The sequence below is a fragment of the Halyomorpha halys genome, unplaced genomic scaffold (assembly GCF_000696795.3).
Source record: "Halyomorpha halys isolate HHAL.00 unplaced genomic scaffold, Hhal_1.1 Scaffold87.1, whole genome shotgun sequence".
NCBI classification, from domain to species: domain Eukaryota; kingdom Metazoa; phylum Arthropoda; class Insecta; order Hemiptera; family Pentatomidae; genus Halyomorpha; species Halyomorpha halys.
This window is the reverse complement of record NW_027115705.1, coordinates 1,323,524-1,337,469: the sequence shown is the minus strand read 5'-3', so window position 1 is coordinate 1,337,469 and position 13,946 is coordinate 1,323,524. Positions and strand designations below refer to the sequence as shown.

Here is a 13,946-nt window from a genome sequence, read left to right as displayed (position 1 = left end):
ATGATAAAGTAACATTTTAAAAATGAAGTGACAGAATCATCCTCTAGGGAAATTTGCTAATTCATTGTATATGAAACCTTTTTTTATTCTTTTTTTTTGTTGTTATTTTAGCTACTGAAGGTATTTACAAGATTTTCTAATTAAGGATAAATCAATTTTTATTAAAAATAAAAGTGAAAATTTACCTAAAACTATCCTAATTAAACTGACTGAATCCATGGCAACTATAAATGAGAAAAAGGAGTGGCGCAATCTAACTTTACTTGGTGAGATGGTATAGTGGCATAATAAAAATACCCTCACCATTTGCTACCATTAAAACTTTTTGTCGTCTACAAAGTATAAAGCTCAAATGTTTATGTATGTTTCTCCATTAAATGCAACTTTTTAATCATTAGTAAATATATAAATGACATAAATCCTCTAAATTTGGCACAGTCTCATCTCAATTTATGGTATCTAAAATAGAAGAAGTATGGTATATTTTTTTTCTCCAAATAATTTATGATTTAAGAGATATATATAATATTAATATTTATTTGTTGATAAAAGGCGACATCATCATCACCATTACCGAAAAACCAGCCTGCTTGAAGATCCAGGCTGGAGGAAGAGGTCTGGTGCTGAGGCACTTCCTCGTAGGATGAGCGAGGCAGTTCTTGAAGAAACAGCTAGTTTACATGAATTAGATCAAGACCAGCTTGTTAGTAAGTTGATTTTTTTTTTATTTTCTTAATTTAATTCACAATTAAGTATGGAGTAAAAGACATTTAAAGGTTTTGTATTTTTTTTTTCCTAAAATGGCCCTGGGATCTTCTAACTTGACAATGTAATTAACGAGCTACCTATAGGTGGTTTCCTTTACAAGCTATTTTTAAAAGCTAAATTATCATCTAAAAAATTTTTCCTTTTAAGTTAATTTAATTCATTCAAAATTTCTTACTAGCAATCCTAAGTAATGTAAGTGTCAGTATGAAGATTAGTTATTACATTTCTGGGGTTTGTGTTTATCTGAGTTCATTTTCTATTACATATATATTTAAGTTAGTAATTCTATTAATAAAGCTTCTGATTGTTTCATGTCGTAGTCTATAACTTTTTTTTTTTTTTTAAAGGTCATCGTTTTGATATTTCAAAAGGCAAGAGAAGGTTCAGTGTAAAGCCGAAAGATGCTTCCAGAAAAGACTCAGCACCTTTGGTCGGGCAAAAAAAAATGTTCGACCACAGCCCTCATGAGGTAATTAATTACTATTATCTTATCATGTATTGTTCTATACAGTAATTAATTAAACTTATTGTAATTAATCCATGAGAAAATGATGATAGTGGCACTTGAAATTAAGTTTTGTGATTTATAGTGTGAAAATGCTTCGGTAATTTTAGAGAGGTGCTCAGCTCACTGATTTGTTGTAGATCAGACAAAGAGATGGTGATGAATCAATGGAAAGATAATGATTTATACATGACCTGTACTATGTAACGTTTTATTTTTATGATTTCTGATTTATTTAGCTTGATTTTGAATTTATAGTTTTGAGTGCATTTATTAAGTTTCTTGAATTTTTTTTTTTTACTTATGGGTAACAATATAATTAGAAAATGTACCTAAATTTATTTCTATTAGATCAATCAAGCTTTCCATTTCTGTGATTCCCTTAGCTTGGTAGTCTTATATTATATTGCTTCCTATTCCAGCCTGATAATATTCATTGAAAAATACAAATTTTATTTTTACTTGCACTAATCATTCTGAAATCACCTTTGAAAAACTTCTCAATCCGTGGAGATGAAGGTACATATTTATCTGGTCTCAAGATGATCTCATGTAAAAACTTGAAAGCAACTTTCTCTTTTCCTCACTATTTTTATTTTATCATTTTAATTTTCCAGGTCTTTGTCCAATTGGATGAGTTGTTTACTAATGGAATTGAAAGAGAGTGGAAAGAAACAGCTAGATGGATAAAATATGAAGAAGATGTGGAAGAAGGGGCTGAGCGTTGGGGCCGCCCTCATGTCGCACCTCTCTCTTTCCATTCCCTCCTCAATCTGCGTAGGTGCCTTGAGACAGGTACGTTAAAAGTTATTAATGAATAATTATATAATATTTGTCTCAATTTTATAATTGCCATGGCCATGAAAATAAAAAAAAATTAGTGTGGTGCATGAATCACACAATTTTCATTTTAATTATTCATTCATTATATCCCAGACTATAAAATATAGTTATAAAATATCACTTCATTGTCCTTAGGTCTGATGAGTTTAATCAAAATCATTTGAGACATTTTTTGAGAAATTGATAAAAATGTGTAAAATTGATTATATAAATTTCCAGCAACTAAACAATTTATCGTAACATCCAAAAAATTTAATATTTCATATGAAATTTTAGTTTCATTCAACTATGCATTTTTGAGCTTGACTGTTATACTACATACACATAGACCATTTTGCAAAACTTAGTAATTTTGACTCAAGGTACCCTAAAATGTGAATTTCTGTTGAAAACTTGAATGTTAAATTATTCTTGATCACAATGCTCCTTAATAGATATTTCCTATATAGGTAAGTAAAAGTAAAAGAAAAATTTAAAAAAAAAAATTAATAATAAGATTCACTTCATCAGAATTATTAAATTTGAAAATTTCAAGCATTATATAATTCTATACAGTTGAATTTCACATATCTGTCCTAATCAGGACCGAGACATCGTCAATAAAGTGAGAGAAAAAAGAAAAAATCTCCAATGTCAAGTTTCTTGTTCTAAAAAAAAAGGAATGAAAAAGTTGAAAAAATCCAATATTAATTGTTATCTATGAGAAATTGGTTCTAGGAAAGAGAGCGCATTAGAAGATACACTGTTGGAATTGGGAATGGTTCAGTAATTAACTTATAAATTTTGTTTTAGGTGTTATACTGCTTGATCTGGAAGAAAGAGAACTGCCAGGAGTGGTGTACAGGGTAGTGGAGACCATGGCTACGGACGAATTGATCACTGAAGGGGACAAAGCTACCGTCATGAGAGCTCTCTTGCTGAGGCATAGGCACGTCTCAGAAAATGATAAGAGGTTTAGTTTCAACGTTCGTCGCAACACGACATCCTACACCAGCCTCCAGGTAACTTCTTTCATCACATTTAATTATATGTTCTATTGTTGGTGTTCAAACTCAAAATTATAACAGTTAGTGCATTAAGAAATTAAATTAAATTCAGTCCTGATTTAAGGTAAATCATTTTATTTCAAATTCTAATCAACTTAATTTCTGTTAATTATGACATGAAACAGATTAGATAGAAACTTTGTCTAAAAAGTAGGCTATTCTATTTTAAGTTTTTTTCTAAAAATATTGATTTTATATAATATATACACAGAAATATTTTCAAATTTATGTGTTTAAAGCTGAAAATTGAAAAAAAAAAAATAGTTTTTTGTAATTTCTCATACAAAAGGGCGATTGACCAGGTGGCCATTTGAAAAATAACAATTACAAAATAGTGTTGACCATTCCTTAATTGTTTATTAAAATTCGGTCAACCATTTATGTATAATGTAATTTCTTTCCTTTTCTGAAAATACTGTTAAAAATTTTTAATTTGTTAAATGATTTTGATCTTATAATTTTTACTTGAAGAAAGTATCAAATTTCATAAAATAATCATTTCCTTTTGTTGAGTACCCTGTCTAAAACAAAATCTATTTTATGGTTGTTTGATTTAACCATGTAATTTATATTTTGCAAGGAAAGTAATTGTTTAGAACAGTGGTTCCGAACCCATTCAGGTCTAAGGACCACTAGGCCTAAAATTGAAGCATGTGCATACCACCATGAACTTCCACTTAGGGCTAAGGAAAATTATATTGAGGTGTTTGTAGTTGACTTTAGATATTATGTAGATATTATAATACTACTATTAGAAGGTATTTGTTATACAGACATAAGCAAACATTTATCCAAAAGATTAGTATTATAGATAATTATTAATGAAGAAAAAAAATAATTATATTATTTCAAAAATTTTTCGAGACCAGGTAATATTTATCAATAAATCAATTTAATATCCAAAACAGTCTCAAAAGTCTTAAAAGTGAAGTTGTAATATAAGCTGTTAAATGTTTAGATGTCCCTGAAGATGACTAGAAGGGCCGAAACGTAGGACAAATAAATAAATAGTGTTGAGACTGTTTTGGATATTAAATTGATTTATTGAAAAAAAATTAAAATTATTTATATATTTTTTTCTTTTGTACCCCTGATGAAGGCATAAAATGTAGGCCGAATTGTCGGATAATTATGTTGTTTAATATTAAAGTGCATTTCTAGGCACTTTTATTGAACATTTACCTGTTAAAACCTTTTAACTAACCCTTAGACATCAGGAAAGATAAACAGAAATAATAAATATTTCTGATAGTTAGTTATCACAAAATATCTATTACTGGACCCTCTTATTCCCTATGCCTGGTGCATAGATCATCAAATGGGAACTACTGGTTTACATCCTGCAATTTGACACTAAGCTAAACTGCTTAAATCTAAAATCATAAATCATTTAAAACTTTTTATTTGTCATATCTCTTTCTCCATAAAAAAAATGTCTGTGTTAATTTACATAGCACCATGTAATTTATTTGTGATTGATTAATTAAATAGTGGTGAGTGAATTAATTAGAGAATAAATAAGCAAGAGTTTAAAGAAAATAAGTCAATCTCATATCATTTAGTTGAATATATTCAAAATTGATTTGACCTGAGAGTGAATCTATTGTTAATCCAATAGATAATAAATTGCAATTAGTAACCAGTCTCAAACTTGGAACTTGGTGTTAAGCGATAAGTACCTTACCCACCTGGCCATTCTCATTAATATTGTTCATAAATTATGGGTTCTTATATAGTTAATTGCCTTCGCTTTGTTTGATATTTTGATGTGTTTAACAATAAATTAACTAAATTAATTAGGGGCCTGTACTATTCAATAAAACTGTATGAAAGGGAAAATAGCATTAGCCACTCCTCTGATAATGGTGAGGGGATTAGTCCACCAAACAGGAGAGTTGGTTTTGTTGCCAACCCTCGGCTGCAGTCCTACTGTAAAAAGAATTAGAAGTATCTGGGAGAATAGCTGAGCCCACAAGCCTTGACCAAGCCTTTGATTTTGCAATTTTATAACCGCATGCACTCATTATTACATAACTAACATAAGATCAAATAAGACCTTGTTGCACCTTATTTTATCGTATCTTTGCACCTTTGATTATTTTCACATTGATCTATACAAAACTTAATTATCCATTTTTAGTAGTCGCGAAATATGTATGAGTTACATTTTTTCAATGTATTTAAAGGAAGAACACTTAATATTATATTTAAAATATTATTTATTATTATTATATTGAAACAGATGATGTTTTCCAACCATTCAATATGTTTTTCTCTTCAGATAAATATCACAAATTGTATATCATTTTCTTCAAAATAGTATTCATATAATTTAGTTCTATTTCTATTTTATTTTTATAATCAATAATGAAGAAACTATTCTTAATCATCTAAGTTTGACCAATTGTTAAGACCAGGGGCTCAAACAGCAACTGTTCAAAACATTTTTTTTTTGAAGGGTCAAAACCAAATATACTTAGGAGTCAATTGTGTGTGTTATAATAAATGCTTGCTGTAATTAGATGCATGAATGTTTTGAGATGTTATCAATTTCACATGTAACATTAATGTATGGGTAGATGTATGAATATGTTTATTTATTAATGTTGAAATGTTTATCTACTTATATATACCTACAGTATATAATGACCCTAATTCCAAAACCTTCTAACTACAGTTTCATATCAATATAATTAGGAGGTTTTGAAATTAGCGTCATAATATATGAAGATTACATGAGAAAAATAAAGTTCTCACATTTTCTTTCTTAAATGTTTAGGAGAGCAAATTTTAGCCATTTAAGCTTTTTTTTACTCCTGATTTGAATGTGTACCATCTTGTACACCCTCCAAAAATCTGTTACTAACCTTTGTTACTCATTTTTGACAAAAAAAAATTGAGTTACCACAGTTTTTCTCCTGTAGTCTACATATTAAGGTTTTTATGTAAAGCATATTTGAGACAGTGAACATGATTTATTTATCAGAGTTTGTTTAGTATGTGTATTTATTTACATAAAAAAATGAAACAAATTAACTCCTAAATCATTCAAATAAAAATATAGAACTAAAATTTAAAAAAATTATTACAATTATATATTCTTGTACTAATTCGTTTTTGTAAATCAGTTATCATAATAAATTATGAAAAAATTACAATTTCATATTTTATGTTTCATAATAAAATATGGTATAATTTTATGCTTGCTTATTATTAAAAAAACGTTTTAAATTAAAATGAATTGTCAACAGTGATGAAACGAAAGCATATAACATATTGACAACCCAAAACTGAACTATAGAACAATTTTTTTTGTTGGTAAATCGATTTGAAGTCCTGAGACTGATTTTTTTTTTTAATTATCAAAAGTAACAGATTTAAAAAAATCATGTTATCTTGTCTATTTGCTCTATCTATACATAGTAATAACAATTAAAAAAATTGTATCCATAATTTTGGAGCTTATCTATAATATTGGTGAATTAAATTGGGAAATAAAGAAAAATATATGCCTCGTGATAACTAATAGATTATGTATGTCACTGTTTCGCTAACAGTCGCTGGCTTATGAGGAACATGGCTCTCAGTACGAACTACGAGCAGACAATAATGTAAAAATACCTTCTTATTGCTGTTATTTTCTTTTTTTATTCTCTTATATTTTACTCCATTTGTTGATAAACATTAAACTTTAATTTGATGATAATTTTTTGTTGCATTTAGTTTTATCTTTTTTTTAATATGTATTTCACATGATAACTTTTGTATTTATTTTCTTCATTTTTATAGAATTAAATTAAACATTATATATTTAACTGTTCAAAACTTTTTATATTTGTAGCTAGCATTAATTATTGGGTATAATGTTTCACTATTAAGAATACATATTTACTTTATTTATTTACTTGAATCAACATTTCATTCCACTTACCAAAATTCAATTATTATACATTCTGTTTCTTTTCAATGATTATTCACTTCTCATTAATAACCTTGTCGGCTAACTTAGCATCCCTTATTGTGGGGCATATGTTGATACCGTTTAGCAATCTGTTAATGTTTAAATATTTTTATTGTAAATTACCTAGAATCAATTCAAAAGTTATTACAGTCTATCCAAATTATGTCAATAAGTTTTGGACAGTCTTAATGCTGTAGATATGTGCTTATTATTTCTTGGTTGAGATCTTGGCTTTTTCCCACCACATTCAATTGTCTTTAAGTGCATTAGAAAACACAAAGAATTTATATGTTAAAAATACATACATTTTCACTTTAATTCATATTTTGTGTTATTCCTAGATTGCTGTTATTCTTTGTTGCTAAGTTCATTGTGTTAATAACTATCTGATTATATCATTACTTTTATTTTATGTAGTTAAATTGTACCTTTAACAGTTAACCTGGATGCTTTAGTAATGAGCACCAAAAATTTTACATAATATATTTAAAAATATTTATTTTGTTGTCTTTAACATTCCTTAAATATGATAACAAGAATAAATAAAGGCATGATACCAATTCTATGAAAATGTCATTTTTGTTTTGTTTTTATGAAATTTAATTCTGTAAAATGAGGGTTTGACCTTTGTTTGAGGTGTAATCACCAACAGAAGATGTTTAACCGACTTCAATTTAAACTCAGAAACCAACTTAAACTAATTAAACAGATTAGTTTTCATTTCAGTTCTTTATTTTTATTTTTATTTAAATCATTCCACTGTTTGAAAAAGGATCAAAATAAAAACATTTCCTCATGGATATGGACAGATTGTAACATTTTTTCATTCAACTACTAATCAGCCATTTTCTTCAAAAGTTTGAAAAGCTAGTTCCAAAATTTCAATAAAGGTAAATTTGTTTTAATTTCAAGACTTATTTTAAAGATGTTATACTGCTATTTATCTATTTAGTACCTGCTTCAAGGATGTATGTTTCAATCACTAAGTACAAACATCTATCCAAACCCAAATCCATGAGATCATTCTTGACTCAATCTTCCCACCTACATATCAGTCTACCCCAGAGACATTTACCCGTCGGTTCATTGTTTATTTACATTTTTACATTTTAGAGATGCAGTCGTATTTGTTTTCTTATTAATAGTTTAATTTTTTCTCTCCCTTAGTTATTTGCTTAAAATAATTTTTAATTTTGATAGACTTTTTACTGTATAATTAAAAGTAACTATGACTTGATTGGACTTAATCTTATTTTATTACCTCAAGTTCAGGTCAACCTATTAGGATCAGAAAACTGAATATTTTACGAAATGTTATTCTATTTTCAAAAATATATGGCTTTGTTCCTTGTTATAAATTCTTACTTTTGGATTCCTAGGCATTGATGATTTTATGATATTCTTGGCTCCAATATTTTGAGCTCTTTTTCTTGCCTTTATCTATTCTACGATTTCTCTTCTTTTTCCAGCTATTTAATGCTCTTGTCATTTACATATTTAATATTCCTAATCTTTCCTTTTTTTTAATTTTATAAAAATTTTAATTAGATTTTATAACCAGCTAGAAAACTGATTACAAAAAACAATAGCGTAGACTAGTTATTGGTATTTATAGAAAAAGTTTAAAAAAAATTCAGAAGTAATTATCCACTTTCTCTAGTATATGTTAGTATTGCACAGATTTCACAATTGCATTTCATTGGTTTCTTAGTATCTGCATGTTATTAGTTATAACTTATACTTAAAATTAACTTAATGATTGATTGTTTTGTGAACAGAATCTCAATGATGATCTAAGAAAAGTGAAGCTGGTCCCGTCGGCTTCTGCTTTGGATAAAGTTTCGGGTAACCTGCTACAACCTCCTCTCTTGAACCACCATACTTCTGTAAGTACTACATAAGATTTCACTCTATCATATATTGCTTTTTATGTTATTACCAATAATCAGTGAGGGTAAGTGCACCAGTTATTGACATTTCAACCTTTGTTTTTAAGTATTAAGAATATAGTGCCGCATTCCATTTTATAATTGACACCAGTTGCAAGCTAAAAAACTTGGCTTACAATTGAAGCCTATTGTGAAATGGTTGTTGGTACCAAACTCTTAATATTTAAAAACAAAGGTCGATCTGTCAATAACTGATGCTCTTACCCGAAATTAAAAAAGTTTATTCCAACTGATTCTGAACAATTTTAGTTTTTTAATGTAGTATGACCAAAAGAGATGAAAAAATAATTCTATATAATTTTGTATTATTGTTGATGTAGATTGACATGAAAGAAGAAACGTACCTTTCCTCAACAGAAGATTTGGCAAGAAGATCAGCTAAAGAAAGTATTTTGAAAAGAATTCCCATTGGTGCAGAAGCTACTACTGTCCTAGTCGGTGCAGTCGACTTCCTCGAGCAGCCTACTATTGCCTTCGTTCGTTTAGCTGAAGGCATCCTTATTCCTAGTATTACAGAAGTAAGTGCAATTTCTTTATTCTTTTATTATTTATTTGCTGTTTTAAGAAGTCAAGAAGTCCACTGATTATTTTGTTTTTTAGGTTCCAATACCTGTGAGGTTTATGTTTATTCTTCTTGGTCCATGTGAAGCCGATCTTGATTACCATGAAATCGGGCGATCTATATCAACATTAATGTCTAATCCTGTAAGTGATATTTATAATTACTTGAAACTAATTTGTTGTAAGAAGTTTATATAGAGTTTTGGCTGTCTTGTTTACGTAATTAGTAAGTGTAAATATCTGTGTTATTAACATACTCGGTTATCAGTCATTCTATTATCTGATTTGTTCCCTTATCAGGCTTATAAAGGAACAAAGCTTTCTGGTTATGATACTCCGAATATTAAGTTTTTAATATTTTTTATAGTTATAGTGTTTTGTTTTGTAAATGTGAGGCAGATTAAATAAGATCTAATTTAAATCAAAAAGGTTTTGCTGTAATTCACGATCGTAAAGTATTGAATGAAAGAACTGTAATATAATGAAGACAAGAGAATGAAGCTGAATTAGTCAATAATGTTTTGAACTTGTCACAGATCATAGGCTAATTTTTTCATGTGGTTCTGAACGGTTTTTTTTTTTTTGTTTACAAGACGAAGCTTTAAAATAAATTGAATAATTTTAATTTAAAAAATTGGTTTAACCAGAAACAAGAACAATTCATTCTTTTCATCATCTACATCTATTGTTTGATTTGTAATGTATATATTTTTTAATTTTCTAATATGTTTATTATCTTTTATGATTTTTTAATATTCCAATATTATGTTATTTATTACCTTCTTATAGTATATTTGTTATCCATTTAATTATTTAATTTTTTTTTTATTATTATTATATGGTTGCCATCTCGCTTTATTCTTAGCCCTGATGAAGGCCTGAAATTTAGGCTAAAACGTTTGGAAACAAAAACGTGAAATAATTTCATGTTGTGTATATTTATACATATTAACAACTATTTATTTGCCGATGTTTCGTCCCATTTTGTTAAGCTTTATCAGGGCTATAAAAAAAAAACTAAAAATATTTTGAAATAGGATCATAAGATACAAAAAGGTAAATTAAGGTAGGGTTAAATTTTAACTAATCTATGGTAAACAATAAGCACATTATTTATTCTTTAAAACTTGAATGTTATATAACATAAATATTTAGTGATTTGTACTTTTCATAGGTTTTTTTAAAAATATTTATTCAAAACGCACATAAATCACCTTGTATAATTTTTTTTAAATATCACAAATCTACATAGCTCCCTGGATAAACAATTTTTTTGGAGTTTGTGTTAATATTTAAAAAACCTATGGAAAGTACAAATCATTAAATATTTATGTTATGTGAGTTGAATTTTTCCAGTGTTGAAGTGTAATGTTTAATAAGGATTGAATATTATACTACATTCAAGAATATGTAAGAGATAAAAGAATACACAAATACAGTTTCACTTTCAACACTAAAATTTTTTTTTGTTTCTAGGAATTCCACTGCATAGCTTACAAAGCAACAGTACGGAAGGAACTGCTGTCCGCCATAAATGAATTCCTTAATGCAAGTATCGTTCTCCCTCCAGGTGATTGGGAGAGGCAGGCTCTTCTGCCGTTCCATGAGCTGAAAGCTAAAACAGAGGCCATCAAGAGAAGACAAAGTAGGGCTCAAAGTGCAGTTGATCAAATATCACAGAAGGAAGGTATGCTACTATACATAGTTTCTTTAATCACTTTACATTTAAAAATGTTTTATTTTTACTATAAGCTTGAGAAGTAAATAATCACATGCAATAAATCATGTATGCGTTTTCTCATGTTAATACTTAACTACCAACTACCTAAAGAAATGCTAAGTACTGCTGGAAGCCATTATTTTATTTTTAGTATTGATATTTTCTATATAAAAATGTTTTCAATTATAATGTTGTACCTAAGCCTCTTTTTTCAAACTAATTAGGTTGATAACATGTTAATTAAGGTGATAATAGTTAATTAAACTGATGTATTATTCATTCAAATAATGCTCTAAATGGGAAATTAGGCAGAATATTTAGGAGATTTTTTTTTTATATTTTTGGTATTGTAAACGAATCTTGACTTTGCAAGCCTGATTTTTCAGTATAAAAAAAATTAATTATATAAGTATTGCATTTTAAGGTTTCATGAAGTAAGGTACTCTGGAAACTTTTACCAATATCTGATAAGTCCACATTTTTGAGTATTTAGGATAGGTAACCAGAAAATGGTTATGGCCTACCTTTTTGCCACCCCTCGGTTGATTTTATCCTTAAAACCTCTAAATTGTTTTATAGTATTGGAATTTTCATTAAATTCATTGATGTAATGATTCAATCTTATACAAGGTATTGGCCTTAATAAAATTTAAATGTATTCTTTGGAATTTGTATGTAATAAGTTGTGAAATTCATGAAGAGTATGTTATATTTCAGAATTGCTAAATGAATTTGCCGACCAAATGAATGACATCATCAAAAAAGTTGGAAAGTTTTGCAAAGTTACAAAGGTCATCAAAAGTATGAGAAGAATCGGCAAAGTAGTGGGGGGATCCAAGGATAAAAATCCTAAGAAATAAAATTAAAAAACAGTTGATATGCTTTATTTATTTTAATGGGGTGTATCGAAAAAAAATGACCGTTTTTTAACCAAATATTTGTAATATTATTTCTTTAATATAAAATACAATTAATACTCAAAGTATAGTCCATTGTTATCTGATGTCATTAGCCATCTGCTAGCCAATTGCTCGATCCCACGCTGATACCATTCTTTGGTATGGCTGTTAAAGAACACTTGGACTGCAATTTCAACTTCTGCAAAATTATCAAATTTCTTCCCTTGAAGGAAATGGGCCATGGATTGAAACAAGTAGTAATTCGATGGCACGAGACCTTGACTATGTGGTGGATGAAGCAGGAGTTTAAACCCATAAAGTTCTTTAAACTTTTCTTTGTTTCGACGGGAAGTGAGAGGACAGGCATTATCTTGTTGGAACAAAACTCCTTTTCGGTTGATCAAAGTATGATAACGCTCTGACAACTTCACATACAATCTTTCCATTTGTTCACACTAGAGTTCAGGAACAAATTCATGATGAATAACACCTTCAAAATTAAAAAAAAACACAAAGCATGGATTTTTTTTTTTCAAATTGCCCCCTTATAGCAACTGGAAAAGCGGTTTGACCATGTTCTAGCCATTGATCACAGCTATTAGGATTTCATCAGTACACCCTCTTTTCATTACATGTGACAATCTTCCGGTAAAATCTCATACTAGAAGGATTTTCAATAAATTTTCACAAATTTCTAACCTCTTAGCTGATTGCTGTGGAGTAAGTTCGTGAAGGACCAGTCTACTGTTCTTTTTCACCTTCCCCATGGAGAGTAGATGGCGGCTAACAGTATCATTTGACACACCACACTCTCTTTTAAGTTCACAAGTACTTGTGGACAGATTTGGCTTGACAGCTTCCTGCAGAATCTCTTCAATATCCATTAATGGTCGCCTGGAGCCCTTCTTCCTTTCTAAAGTCGTATCTCCACTGCTAAATATTTTAAAACAATGCTGCACAGTGCGCTGGTCAAGGACGCCATCCCCTTCATATTTAATAATTTTACGAGTTGCTTCAGCGGCTGTGAAATTTTTTTTTCCAGCAATGCCTTAAAATTATGAAAATTTCGTAGGACACTGTCATGTTTCTTCTTTGAAACAAATAACTAAACTGAGGCCTTTTTGAAGAAGTTGAATGGGATTAATCAAGATTAGAGAATGCTCTAAAGGGATTATTAAGCATTGGTAAGTATTAAATAGGATTAAAATATTTACAGTCCTTTGAAATCTTGGATTTGATAAAACGTTCATTTTTTTTATACACCTCATTAGTGTCTAGGCTAAGTAAAATGAACTATTTTCCTCATAATTGTCTAATATAACATTTATTGTTAGACTAAGTTTTCATTTCAACGTATACGTTATCAAATATAATTTTGTAATATAGCAGATTTTTGATTAATGAAGTTGCATTTGGAAAATATTTTAATTTAATTTTGTTTTTCATAATCTTAATCTAAATTTTCTATGGTCTCTGTTTCAATTTTTTGTTTAACAAAAAATTCAAATTTTTTATTTTAGTGAAATTTACTATTTAACTGCAAGTGGAGTTTGTTGAGGTTTTAACTATATTTTGGGGTTATTTTTTTCCAGTATTAGACAAAAATAATCATAACCTACAAATGCAAACAGTTTCAGTGTCTTTTATAAGTTCAACAGTTTCTTTTACCATCCATCCTGTCTGATACTGAGTTT

General features: G+C 28.6%; 1 protein-coding gene across 15 annotated transcripts in view; it reads left to right on the top strand.

Moving 5' to 3' along the window:
* Positions 1-13,946, top strand: part of Ae2 (Anion exchanger 2) — a 310,706-nt gene that overhangs the window by 272,317 nt on the left and 24,443 nt on the right. For 13 of the 15 annotated variants that reach the window (XM_067052716.1, XM_067052717.1, XM_067052715.1 and 10 more), the window contains 9 exons: positions 553-707; positions 1,116-1,237; positions 1,891-2,068; positions 2,909-3,117; positions 6,720-6,773; positions 8,902-9,009; positions 9,393-9,590; positions 9,673-9,777; positions 11,110-11,320. In XM_067052716.1, the coding sequence (XP_066908817.1) occupies positions 553-707; positions 1,116-1,237; positions 1,891-2,068; positions 2,909-3,117; positions 6,720-6,773; positions 8,902-9,009; positions 9,393-9,590; positions 9,673-9,777; positions 11,110-11,320 (1,340 nt within the window). The remainder of the gene's footprint in view (positions 1-552; positions 708-1,115; positions 1,238-1,890; positions 2,069-2,908; positions 3,118-6,719; positions 6,774-8,901; positions 9,010-9,392; positions 9,591-9,672; positions 9,778-11,109; positions 11,321-13,946) is intronic. The other 2 variants (XM_067052718.1, XM_014414791.2) reach the window with 1 other exon arrangement.